The 12,894-nt window shown below is 38.7% G+C and overlaps 1 protein-coding gene across 1 annotated transcript in view; it reads left to right on the forward strand.

Moving 5' to 3' along the window:
• ctdspla (CTD (carboxy-terminal domain, RNA polymerase II, polypeptide A) small phosphatase-like a) overlaps nt 1-10,656 on the forward strand; it is a 36,028-nt gene extending 25,372 nt beyond the window's left edge. Inside the window, 5 exon segments of the mRNA XM_055006933.1 lie at nt 6,531-6,587; nt 8,312-8,404; nt 8,488-8,673; nt 9,462-9,530; nt 9,532-10,656. Coding sequence (XP_054862908.1) covers nt 6,531-6,587; nt 8,312-8,404; nt 8,488-8,673; nt 9,462-9,530; nt 9,532-9,588 — 462 coding nt within the window. The 3' untranslated portion in view covers nt 9,589-10,656.
• Nucleotides 10,657-12,894: the final 2,238 nt, after the last annotated feature.

The following is a 12,894-nucleotide window of genomic DNA, read 5'->3' on the forward strand; positions in this document are numbered from 1 at the left end:
TGAACTACATCACAACAATCTGCGTCCTTGGGAGTATTGAGGCTTTAAAACATCAGTTACAACAAGAGAGGGCAAAAAGGAGACCTAACTGTTACTATTGCAAGGTGTTGGCATGGCAACCAGTACATCTTTAGCAGCTGTGCACCGTGCGATCCATCATCAGCCAGTCCATTTGTTAAGCAGGAAATATCTACTGTATCGCCGCTTTCCTGTGAAAAGCAGGTATCCTGAGGATCCAAGCATTTTACAAGCTACTGTAAAGAGTTTTACCTCAAGGCTATAAAGCAAATGGGCTCTTTTTGATCTTTCGACCCTTGCAATAAATTTGGACAGGAAGTTTTCAAGGATTATTATAATCTTGGGCTGCCAGACTGCTTTGAAAGTAGGTTTGCGCTGTATTTTTAGGGTTTCAGCTGCAGGAATGCTGTACATTTTACCTGGATCATGACTTCCTTTTAATAGATACACATCATTTTGCCAGCTGTCTATAAATGTCGTATAGCATCCCAAACATTGCCGCAGCTTTTATTTGATTATTAGGAATAAATTTTTTCTGATGAATTTTTATGTACCAGTTTGTTCCTGTTTTGCATCAGTTTATGGTGAAAATGTCTTTTTTCTGTAAAGAAATACACAAATTTCAGGCAGCAGTGCAAGGAAAAAGTCCAACTGTAATGGAATGTATGTGAATCTAATTTTGTTTTCCACAATAGAAGAAAAAACATCCAAAGTCTTCTGCTTCTTTTATGTTTTTCTTGGGAGGAACAAATGCAAATGTTGTAAAAACTGAAAATGATGTGTCCCCTGCACTCCCCTTGAAAATGTGCACATACCATCTCAAATATCTGCTAAACAGGTAAAGCTTTTTGACCTAATTCAAGGGGTTTTTTCTAGACTCAGAAGTGCAAGTATTCTCCACTAGGTCTGAAATACATACATTTTTAGTCATCTTCTTACTATGATGAACTCCTACGTGAACACAACCGACTTGTGCTATTTCATGACAGTTTGTCTGCACTTGCTTGTCTTCTTGCTGGTTGGGCGAAAATCTAATCTAAAAATAAAATCTAATAACAGCCGATTGGGTTGTCTGGTCACTACCAATGAAATCAGATCAAACCTCACCCACACGATCCTCGAGTAAATTCTCCTGCAACCAAGTTTTCAGAGAGTTTGAATGGTTTTATTTAATGAGGCGCTTCTTTTCAGAGAATAAATCAAACTTCAAGCTTTAAACTTCAAAAATGGAGATGCAGTGCATACCCGTATGTAACATTGCACGGTCTTTTGTTGTTGTTTATGGCAACTCTGCTTTATTTGATAGTGTATAATCCTTAGGGTGAGGTCCCACCAGGCCTGGGATGCAGGATTAAACTGCCAAATATAATTGCGCTGGTCAAATATTTCAAACAAACTAGTTATTTAATGCTGAAAAATGAAGAAGCTGCATATACATCATAACAGATGTAGGGATATTTCCAGCTCTCAGATATGTTAGAAATGGTTTTATAGAGTTTCTGCTCTGCTGCAGACACTCAAAGAGAAAGGCCAGCATACTGGGCAGCTCTACAGTACCTTGACTCTTGTATCTGTCCATCAAAACCTCCGTCCACTGACACACCTGGCACCTAGTGACCCACTTCAGCTCAGCTCCACCTCGGCCCCAGCTGATCTGTGCCTGAGTGCTTTTGTCCTCTGCATGAGTGCAGCCGAGATGAGAAAGCCGGAGAGGTGTGCAGCGAAACAGCTCAAGGTAAAGCTGAAGAGCCTCCTGTGTTGTTGTTTTCTTCAGCAGCAAAAGGGAGAAGTACTTCTAATAAGAAAAACTGCAGAGAGAAACAGTTTTTCAGTTCATTTTCATATGACTAAGAGCTAATTCTTCATTTTCTGTGGAAAGTCGAAAGAAGAGAAAAATGTACACATAACACACAGTACTGGACCCACCCATTAGGATCACATGGCGGCAGTGCAGGGCCACACACACTCACCCACACACAAGGGTGTGTCCGCTACAGTGGACTGTTGCCTTGAATGACTGCAGGATGAATTTCGTAGAAATCCTGGACGTGTTCTAATAAGTCAGAAGGGTTTTTATTTTCCTCCCTGCCAAACCAAGTCAGAAACCCCATACAGGAGCTCAATTTTTTTTCTCTCTGAGTTTTTGATGAAACTCACACACAGTGGATACTCAGTCTATCAAAATTCATTTAGTTCAGAGATGAGTATGCAATATGAAATGGATTCAGGCAATGCAATAAATGAAAATCAGTTGGGAGAGGAAGAGATGGAGACAGAAAGCGACACACAGCGCAGCATTTTCAGTTCCGTTCAGAACCCTGCAGGATTTCCTGCAGATTTCCTGTTTGGACTTAATTCTCATTCAAAATATCAAGGACTTAATTTCTAAAACGTGCATGTTAACACTTGAACTGGACAATTAGTGCAGAAAAGCAACTTCAACCAACAAGGGACACAGACGACGCACAGATGGACATAGACTAAAAAAGAAATGTTACATAACACGTCACATACTCTGTGCTTTATCCTGCATGTTATGGATGAGGAGATAATTCCTGGGCCTGGCTGGGATTAGAGCCAGTATGTGTTAGATGTGTGCAAGTCACTGAAAGGATACACCATATACTGTATAATCACATGAGTGATGTCTATTTATATAGCACCTCTCAAAAAAACATCAGAACATGCGGACTTTCAGTCTTTATATGTGAATCCCGGACATCTGATTGCTACACAATATTTTAAGTCCTGGCTGCAGAAACGTGTTCCCCTTTAGACACAAAAGCATCTGGGAGGTCAGGCACTGATGTGGGCGATCAGACCTGTTTTGCATTAGGTGTTCCAGTTAATTTTAAAGGTGCTGGTGAAGTCAGAACTCTATGCAGACCAGCGATCCGCTTCTTAAGCACTAAACAGAAAACCAGTGATTTTTTTTAGATAGGACTGCATTGACATAGCTTGAAATGTTGTTAAATGTTGGAATTAGCATTAAAATCTACTAAAACTAGGAATCATAGCCAAAACATGAAACATGCATTGCACAAATTGAATTGACTTACAACAGGCTAAATATAGGTTGCAACAATCAGTTGATTAACTCACAGAAAACAAATTAGTTCAATGGCTGACTTAATATTTTTTTAAAGCAAAAATGACTACTTGCAGTATTTGAAGTTGGAATATTTTACGTTATGTCAAACAGTCTTTTGTATGGGATATCTGTAGATTCTGAAACAAGCAATTATTTTGTACTCATAATAGATGGAAATTAAATGAATGACTGAAAATTAGTTGCAGCCCAAGATTTTGGATGCACTTTTCGTCTTGTTTTACCTAAGGAGACCTGAACAACATCTTTTCTGTGCACATTTTTGTACCCATTTATTGCCAGAATGTACCATGTGCAGTGTATAAAACAAAATGAGGGATCAAGCCTGAAACTCGCTACAAAACTAGTTGTAAAAATCTGTTTTAAGAGGCACTTCAGGAGATGAGCTGAGGCCGGTTTGGACAATAATGCCTAATGATTAAACAGAGGTATGTATGTAAAGTCAATGCCGTACCAGAGCCAGAGTGAGATCAGAAACTGAAACAACCCAGAACAAGTTCTCTCCATCAACTCTGTCGGCCTTTTGTGGTTCAGCATAAATCCATAATACATAACACTCTCCCTTCTCATCGTTTACTCCACACGTACATCCCCCTCTTGTCCTTCCCCATTTCCATATCTCTCGTCGTCTCTGGCCCATTACGGAGCAGGGCGATGAGCAGCTGTTGTATGCTCAGTCTTCAAATGATGGAGTGATTCAGCAGAAGAGCAATAGGCAGAAGAGCAGACAGTCTCCTCATCCATCTGTGTGGCTCTCTCTTCTCTTTCCGTTCTCTCTCTCCGCGATGGTAGGAGTTATGCAGCCCGTTTGTTCTCTTTCCTGCAAGCCACTGGTTCGGCTCATTATTTTTAGACAGCTTCGGTCTTTGTGTTCTCTGGTGTAAACATTAACCGTGGCTGAATATTGCAAAACTGATGTATAGAGGAGCCCCCGTCTATCTTGGGAGGGATCGCTGGGCTTTGATTGTGAATTGACTCACTCTTGCATCATATAAAGAAACCGAACATCTCGAGTGGGTGATGATGGTCATATTAGGCTTATATATAGACCATTAGACAGATTATACAAGTGACATGTGGAAGGTCAAAGTGCTGTGCTTAGCATTCCTACTGCAAACACCCCCTCTGCTGGATGGCGTTGAACTGTGCCTTTATAACTGGAGTTTAATGCTTGAAGGTATTAACATACAGTGCAAACACTGGGTTATATTCAAAGACAATTGCTACAGTCTTCATTAAAAATGTTAACATGGTTTTATGGAAATAGGAGAATGTCGTTTTAACACCTGAGGACAAGTCTGCACTGAAAAAGCAACAGGCGAGAATTACCACAAATAGCACATAAATAAATAACAAGCTAAATAAATGGTTTGCACAGACTATAGTGTAGTACATACGTATGAAGACATTATATGACTTTATTACCTGCTTTCTGATTCATTATAATGTGTGTTTTAGGCCATTTATTAATTATTTATATGGCCTAATGCCTATGAATGCTAAAGAGGGGGAACTGAAAAGAACTGTAGCTGAAGTGCAGCTACATAGTTGCTTTTAAACTGAGTAAAGACCAAATTTTTTGACATATGAGTTACTGTGTAATAACTATGATGTTGCAGAAACGTGTAATTGAAAGAAACAGCATGTAAAATTAGCAGGACACACACAACAATAGTAAAAAAACCAAACTGCAGCATCCAGATTCCAGCTAGTTAAAGCCAGCAGCTAGCAAGAATGCATTAGCTTCAGCTAAAGCTAATGCCCTTTTTGCTGGAGTTGATGAATGAATTCTGATGCTCCAACACCCTTGTAGCTGAGTTTGTTGTAGTACATCATTAAGGGAGCAGCTAATTATATATTATTAGAGGTCGACCGATATGGGATTTTCAAAGGCCGATGCCGATACCGATTTTTAAAAAAATTTTCAGCCGATGGCCGATATCTAAAGCCGATTGTAGAAGCCGATTTTTAAGGCCGATATCCTTTTTTTTTTTTTTAAAGCACATCGATTACAAAAGGAAATTTAAACACTAAAAGTATATACATGTATATATTACAAATTAAATACACTAGTAGAACTCTAACATTTATTGAACACAAAAAGTGAAAAAGTACAATAACATAAAAAAAAAATACTTAAAGTTTACAAAAAATACAATTAAAAAGTAACCTGAAAGTGGCTCCGCTCATGCTCCGCTCTCTGAGTGCCGGGGGTCCTGCTAAGGGAAAAGCGGTCGCGGCAGCTGCCCGTACGGGTGCCTGATCACAAATCGGCTTTTTATTTGTAAATATCAGCCAATGGCCGATATTGAAAAAAGTCCATATATCGGCCCAAAATATCGGCCGGCCGATATATCAGTCGACCTCTATATATTATGCCGGTATAAAAGCAATACCACATAAACAAGTCCACTAATTAGCCTAGCTTAGATGCTCTTTCTTCTAACACAGGGGACAGCGTCTGATTTTATCTGCCAGTTTTGTCATGGGGAAGGAAGGGGGTAATTATAATAAAAAGGCTTTTTTCTTCTTTTTTTTACTACTTATATTGTAACGCTGTACATATTTTAGTGTCTTTAAACCTCAAACTTCAAACCATTTCTTTTAACTTTACTGTTTCTGTAGCATCTGGCTGCAAGCAGAATGTGGAAAAAAAGCATATTTTGTGAAGCAAAGTCATCTTTTCTAAACATCACTTTACCAGTGTTTTTGCACATTTTGCTTGCGTTGTTGAAATTTAAACCAACGAATTAGAGTCGGTCCAACTTACAAAGTGACACTACTAAATAATCCTCCATTCTTTTGCTTTCTCTTCTGCAAACTACCCATACGGGTGACAGCTAAGCTCCTACAGAAGAGCTTTTCTTTGTGTTTCTGGAAAACGCACAGCAACCTTTTTTTTTCTCTGTCACCTATTTTTCTTTCTCTCCCTCTCCAAAATGACACCGCCGTGCCTCCTACCTAATCCTTTCATCCTCGTCTTTACGCCCTCTGCTTGTCTTCCACCCACACCCCTCCAGCATCTATCTTCCTCTACCTCCTGCACCTCTCCTCTCCCCTCTTCCTGCTTTTAAAAATGACACAAGTCACGCAGAGAAAATGGCAGCGCTACTCCTTGTCCGCGCTCACGTCTCGTCATTTCGCTCGGCTCCCAGGTTTCTCCCCGGAGTCTTACTTCTGGTTTTTATTTAACGCTGAGATACCGAGCGCCGGAGCAGAGGGAACCACATTATGCTTGAAGCCTTCATCGTTTGCCTGGGACACCTAGCAGGAGTATTTTATCTTCCTCTCCTTTTGAAAATAGAATTCGGGCATGTGGCTGGGCTGTTTCTGTGTCATATTTAAGCAAATGAAAAAATTACACAAGTTTTGAATCGTTTCCTTGTTTCTTGTCTTCCTGCAGCCCATCAGCAATGCAGACTTCATCGTTCCAGTGGAGATTGATGGCACTGTTCATCAGGTAATGCTGCACTGACATGGAGGGCTTCCAGAAGTGGGCTTAGAATGAAATAATGTGTATTAATTTACAAGGGCTCCCATGGAGTCCTTGGCTTCTCTCCTTCTATATTTATTATTCCTTATTATCCCGCAGCTGCGGAAAGTGAAACACGCTCAAACAATTTAGTGCTCCTCGTTTTATCCTTTGTGTCTTTGAGTCCTTGCTCACTGCAAAGACAGATGAGCCGTGATGTGACTGTGTCCCCAAATGCCACAAAGTATGTTGAAGATGCTGCAGGGGAGATTCTTCACCGAGAGGAAATGTGTCTGAGAGATAAAACTGAAGTCACCTGCATTGTAACAAGATGTCTGTTTTTTTTTATTGAATTTCGTCATCCTATTTGAAGCAGAAGAAGCCATAGTGTAGCTGCAACCTGGTTCAAGTAATCCAGGATAGGCTTTCTGCATCTGCTTTGGCCTATGCTTGATTACTTGCACTTGGGGGCAGCAACTAACCCACGGAGATCTACGGAGAGGATGAAGACGAGCAGAAATGACATCTATATGATAAGAAAATATTGTCTGATGTTGTATAAATCTGTGTATGGTTTGTCAATTTTTTCCACTCTAGATCTGATACCTGGATTTTGGAACTCATAATGGTGTTTTTTGACATTGTACCACAGCAAACTCAATATAAAACATGTCATTTTAATTAACCATGTGAGCCTCGAGCAGTTTCTGGGTGTTATTCTTTTTTTCTCCTGTCACATTTTTTACTTTTAGCACTGAAATATAAAGTGCTGCACTTCTATGGAAACAGCACAACTTTGATTAGAAGTAGAGAGAGCTCAGACGTCAGATGTCTTCTGTCTTTATAAAACAAGTAAATTCATTTTTAAAAGTAGATTTTTTGGATTATTTATTTTGCAGAAATTGAAAAACCTGAAATCAACCTCTGTTATTTTATCCAAGGTCCCACTTGTGTTACAAAAGCTGTAAAAAAAATTAAATAAAATATAAACTATGTTTTTATATATTACAAAAATTTTCTTGCTTACATTTTGAATTATTTTCCATAATTTTCTCCACCTGCTTGGTAGAAACACAGCCTGCAGTTCAACCAAAAAGTCACAGCATTTTTGTCACTTGGCTATTGGTTGCAGTTGAGTCACTAATGGCTTCATAATTGCCTAAAGGACTGCAGATTTTTTAGTTTTTTACAGTCATTTTTTTGGCGGATTTCTAAATGAGACATGTAGAATATAATGATTTTGCTGAAATATCATAATTTTATGCTCAGATTAGTTCACGTTTTCAGACAGAACAGCAGGTCACAGATGAGTGGTTCAAGGAGTGTCTGAAAGTTGAAAATCTTGTGATTCTTGCCTGTGATAAATGATTTAATTTTGGTGTGTTTTTTTTTTTTAAAAACATCACACGCCTTTCAAGCCTGTGATTTAGAGGGATGATAAAAGAAGACAGACTTCTCAAATGTTACATGTCATAAACACAAGCTCAAGATACATGCTTAAAATTGCCATATTTTTGTATAAACCCCGTGAACTAAATGATCAAAGGATTGCTCGTCTAGATTTCAAACCAGAGCAGACCTTTGTTGCTTTTTACACTTTGTATTGTTTCATATTTGCTGGAACAGGCACATATTGTTCTAAAAATGTATTAAAATCTCAAAACCAGCAACAGACTTTAAAAGAAGTGTTTGATTGTGTGTGTTGTTTTCAGGTGTACGTGTTGAAGAGGCCCCATGTGGACGAGTTCCTCCAGAAGATGGGGGAATTGTTTGAATGTGTCCTCTTTACAGCGAGCTTAGCCAAGGTAGGCTCTCGGCTTACAGCTCTGCTTTGACAGTCACGGTAATGATTTGCTGCATCGATCTGATGGATTCTCGGTGTGTTTAGTATGCTGACCCTGTGGCGGACCTGCTGGACCAGTGGGGGGTGTTTCGAGCCCGGCTCTTCAGGGAATCCTGTGTTTTCCACAGAGGAAACTACGTCAAAGACCTCAGCCGGCTGGGCCGAGAGCTCAGTAAAGTCATCATCATAGACAACTCACCTGCCTCCTACATCTTCCACCCGGAGAACGCAGTAAGTCGTTAATTTATGGTGGTTTTGCCATGTAGAAAAAACTCTATTTCCTGTTTGTGCACATCATATGATGGCCCCGGAGAACGCAGTAAGTCGTTAATTTATGGTGGTTTTGCCATGTAGAAAAAACTCTATTTCCTGTTTGTGCACATCATATGATGGCCCCAGATAGGTGGGAAAAAGTTGGAGACCTTGTTTAGACGACCAAAAGAAGTATTACCCATTAGGGATTCGTCAAAATTAGCAAATTCTGAGTTCCTTCTCTCAGTGTTTTTCCCAGGAATGTTGCTGTTTTTGTTGCTCTTAAAGTAGCAGGAAATCTCAATTCTTTGACTCCTTTTCATGTTATCCCTCAACATGAAAGATGTCAAAAAGTCTGAAGATGAAGCTGCTTTGTAAATGGAGGCTGCAATGACATTTTATCCTGATCAAAAACAGGGAGAAAATGCACAGGTGGAACAGAAATAAGTTGCATATGAGGTTAATAATGATGTAAATGATTACATCCACAAGATATTGTCAAAATTTTATTAATCTTCGGTGTTGTTTTTCAGCCGCAGGCAGTGTTCCCAATTTTACGAAATTCCTCTCCTCTGTGGAGAAGTTTCTCGGTGGGGCTGCTGCCACTCTTTGTGCCTTTGATCCATTTCCCCCATTAATTATTCACACAAAACTCGCACCAGCTCCTCACCTACAAAGCAGCACTTAAAAGTTTTCTTCCTTCTCCATCCGTTAAATTGAATCTCTCTACTTATTTTTTTCTTTCTGTGCCGTTTCCTTCTCCACAGGTCCCAGTGCAGTCCTGGTTTGATGATATGACAGACACGGAGCTGCTGGACCTGATTCCTCTGTTTGAAGGGTCTCAGTAAAGAGGAGGACGTTTACAATCTGTTACAGAGTCTGAGGAACAGGTAGCAGACGGCAGCTGGTCCTTCCTGCCCCGGTCCTGCTGAACAAAAGCCTCACTTTGCTGCCACGGCCCGGCAGCCCGGCTCACCCGTCCTCTGACCAGCTATGGGCGTCCCAGTGCGGCTCCCGGTTGGAAAGTTTCAGGCAAATAATCTGGTCATAATCAAATCTAGAGAGAACATCTGTATGGATTCTTACCATCTCTGGATTCTTGGACTCTTTGTACAGGACTCTTACTGACAAAAGATTATATTACTGTATGTATATATTAAATGTTTCTAAGAGCAAGACATACATAAAGTAATTTTTCTATCAGAGAGGAGGTTTTACTATTCTATCAAGTAATATTTTAGTTACCAAAAACAATCAAATACACAGAACAAAGTTTTTGTTTTTCCTAGAATGGGTGACCGTTTTGTTCTTTCTTTGTGTTGAGCAGTGCTATGCAGGCTGTTGTTTCTCATCTGACTTCTTTTGTTCAAACAACTGTGATTTAATCTTCTCTTACAGAATGAAGTGCCTTCATTACTGTGCTGATTTTGTTGTGTTGGGTTATGGGGTGCACATTTTTATGCTGCATATTTACTCGAATCGCCAAAAGCGTATCAACTAAATCTTTAAATTGCAGTTGGAAATGAGTCTTTGGTAACTGTTATTTAAACAGAGAAAAGTGAAAAGAGTAATTCTTAGAAAATTTATAAACCTAGCCTGTTAAATGATTTTTAATTTTGAGTTTAGTAGCATTGAATTGTGAAATTTACCAAAGATTTTTACAATTCAATGTGATTTGTGGCTGAATGACATTATTTGATCCTTGACAGTGACTGTAAATCGATGATCCTTGAAGACATTGAAACCCCACTTTACTATTGAAAAAAAAAAAAAGAATTTAAATGTTTGTGATGGCATCACTGTCCACCAATAAATGTTAAACCTTTGAGGAAAATATAAAGATTAGCTTAGATTCTATGAAAATCTATTTATTGGGGGAAAGGGGTGTTGGGTGAATTGTAAGGAATGCTGTTGAAATCGTACTGTACAACATTATTAAAGTTGCAAGTTTGCACACTGTCAGTGTGTATCACAGTGCATTGACTTTCACACAACTCAAAGCTGCTATGATCAGCAATATGGCATCAAGAATGAATTAATCAAATGGCCAGATGTAGTGTGAAATGGCGTCGCTTGTAGTGAGAAACCCACAGAGAGTTCCAGACTCATGTATGCATAACAGGGTCACTTATCCTCCTTGCAAACATCATAATATGATCCACACCATGATTTAACATCAGTCAGTTAGTAGTTTAAATCTACGTTCTAAAAATTAAAATAAGAATGCCCTAACTGCGACCAAGATCATGACAAGTTCCGGCCATTTGGTTGGTTAAAACTTGTCAGCTGCTGTAAATCTAAACGTTTGCTGTGTGAAAAACACTCTATTGTATTCAGTTACGTCAGTCCACACACAGCTGTCCACACAGGATTATCAATGAGTCACCTGCTGAGCCTCAAAGACATATAAAACTGGTGATCAATTCTGAATAGTGTAAATAAATCACTGTTTCACGTCTGTTTCAGTGATAATTAGCAAGGAAACCACACTTCTAAAGAGCAATGGTGGTTGAAAACATCAGTATTTGTTAACACTGGGATTAACACTCTATATAAGTTCATATGTAGAATAAAGAAAGTCAACACTGTACAGGGAATATTTTTAAAACAGTCAGTTCATTGTGAACATATCAAAACTGCCTCTAACTCTAATACAGGCACAAAACGTACATTGTAAGTTGCATTTAATGGAAAAAGAACTAATGAAATTCAATGTAAGATCATAAAATACAGTCAGGGATCCATAAATACATAAGTGAAATTCTTGCATAATATTAAGGTGCGGAATTGAAAGAGACCATCTGGGATATAGAGCAGTTAAAGACATGCCTTTGCAGATCATCAGAAACTTGATTATCTTGTAACTGTACAGTGCTATTTGTAACATATTGTTTCATATCTGTATGGTTAAAAGCAGAGAAGATCATAGCAGGGACTAGTTTTCATGTAAGGTTCCTCATTTAATATAATAAAATATTAGAAAAACTGTTACAGTTGTTAAAAAGAACATATCAGTCACCTCAGGAGTGCCACTGGATGCATCACCAAGGGAACCAAAATGTTCAGAAAAGGTCCTGCAGTCCTTAGCTGGCTTCAGCTATCAATCGCTAAAAGCCGACAATACACTATACATACAGTATTAGACAGTTAACAGAAAAGGTTAGCAACTCGTCAGTAAACAAAATGGAGCCCTAAGCGGCTAAAAATAACAAGTACTTCCCTCAGAAATGGGTGGAGACCAAAAACAGAGCAAAAAGGAGATTTCATAGTTGATTAACATTCAACAGGTGGTCAGAAACGTGAGTCCTGAATAATAACGCTGCATCATGTCTACTTTTTAAATAGAAATAAAGAAATGTTTACGGTTTCATTATATCAAATTAAAAGGATCATCAGTGTTGTGTTTGAAGTGGCAAAAAACCTCATGACACGGGTTTAAGAGAAAATGGTTGGGTTTATCTCGCCGTGCACTTTGACGCAACTGACAGGAAGCTTTATCTTCAGTCATCTCAAGTTTAAGGTTCAAAGTTTTATCTTGACTTTCACAATCGAATTTATTGCATCAGAATACAAGATCCTTTAAGCAGCTGTTTTAGACGTTTCAATTAAATAGCAAAATCTTCAACAACAGATGGTGTTCATCATTGGATTGCAGATGTTGTTGTTATATTTTTAGAGAAAGCGGATGAGAAACACTTAGAGTAAAATGCTCAGAAAAATGAATGTCTGCAATACTACAGCTACAACTCCATTTACTGATAACCTATGTGTTATGAGGGAAAGAACAGAAACCACATGTTGATGTTGATGTCTTAGGTTTGCCATCAGCCCTTTCTATTTAGATTGTGTTGCATTTTTCATTATATTTTAAGTGATGAATTATTTCAATGCCTTAATAATGCAACAAATACATTTTACTTAATGCCAGTTGAGAGCAAAATCAGATTGTTGTGCTTTTTAAAAAAAATACATTTTATATTCAGTCATTCTGAACATAACCTTAACACGTGAACTCAAAAACTACTGAGCTTCTCTCGTCTGCAGGGTTAAATGATCTGCAGAGACATTAATTATAGGAACATAAACTGGTTAATGTGCAACCAAGAAGAGCTTGGCTTCATGTGATATCTTGATGTGAACTTTTAGCTTCCGCTTACGTAGCATCTACTATAACTGCAGCCTGTGGATTAGGCATTACAG

Source organism: Amphiprion ocellaris, chromosome 22 (assembly GCF_022539595.1).
Source record: "Amphiprion ocellaris isolate individual 3 ecotype Okinawa chromosome 22, ASM2253959v1, whole genome shotgun sequence".
In the NCBI taxonomy this organism is placed as follows: Eukaryota; Metazoa; Chordata; class Actinopteri; family Pomacentridae; genus Amphiprion; species Amphiprion ocellaris.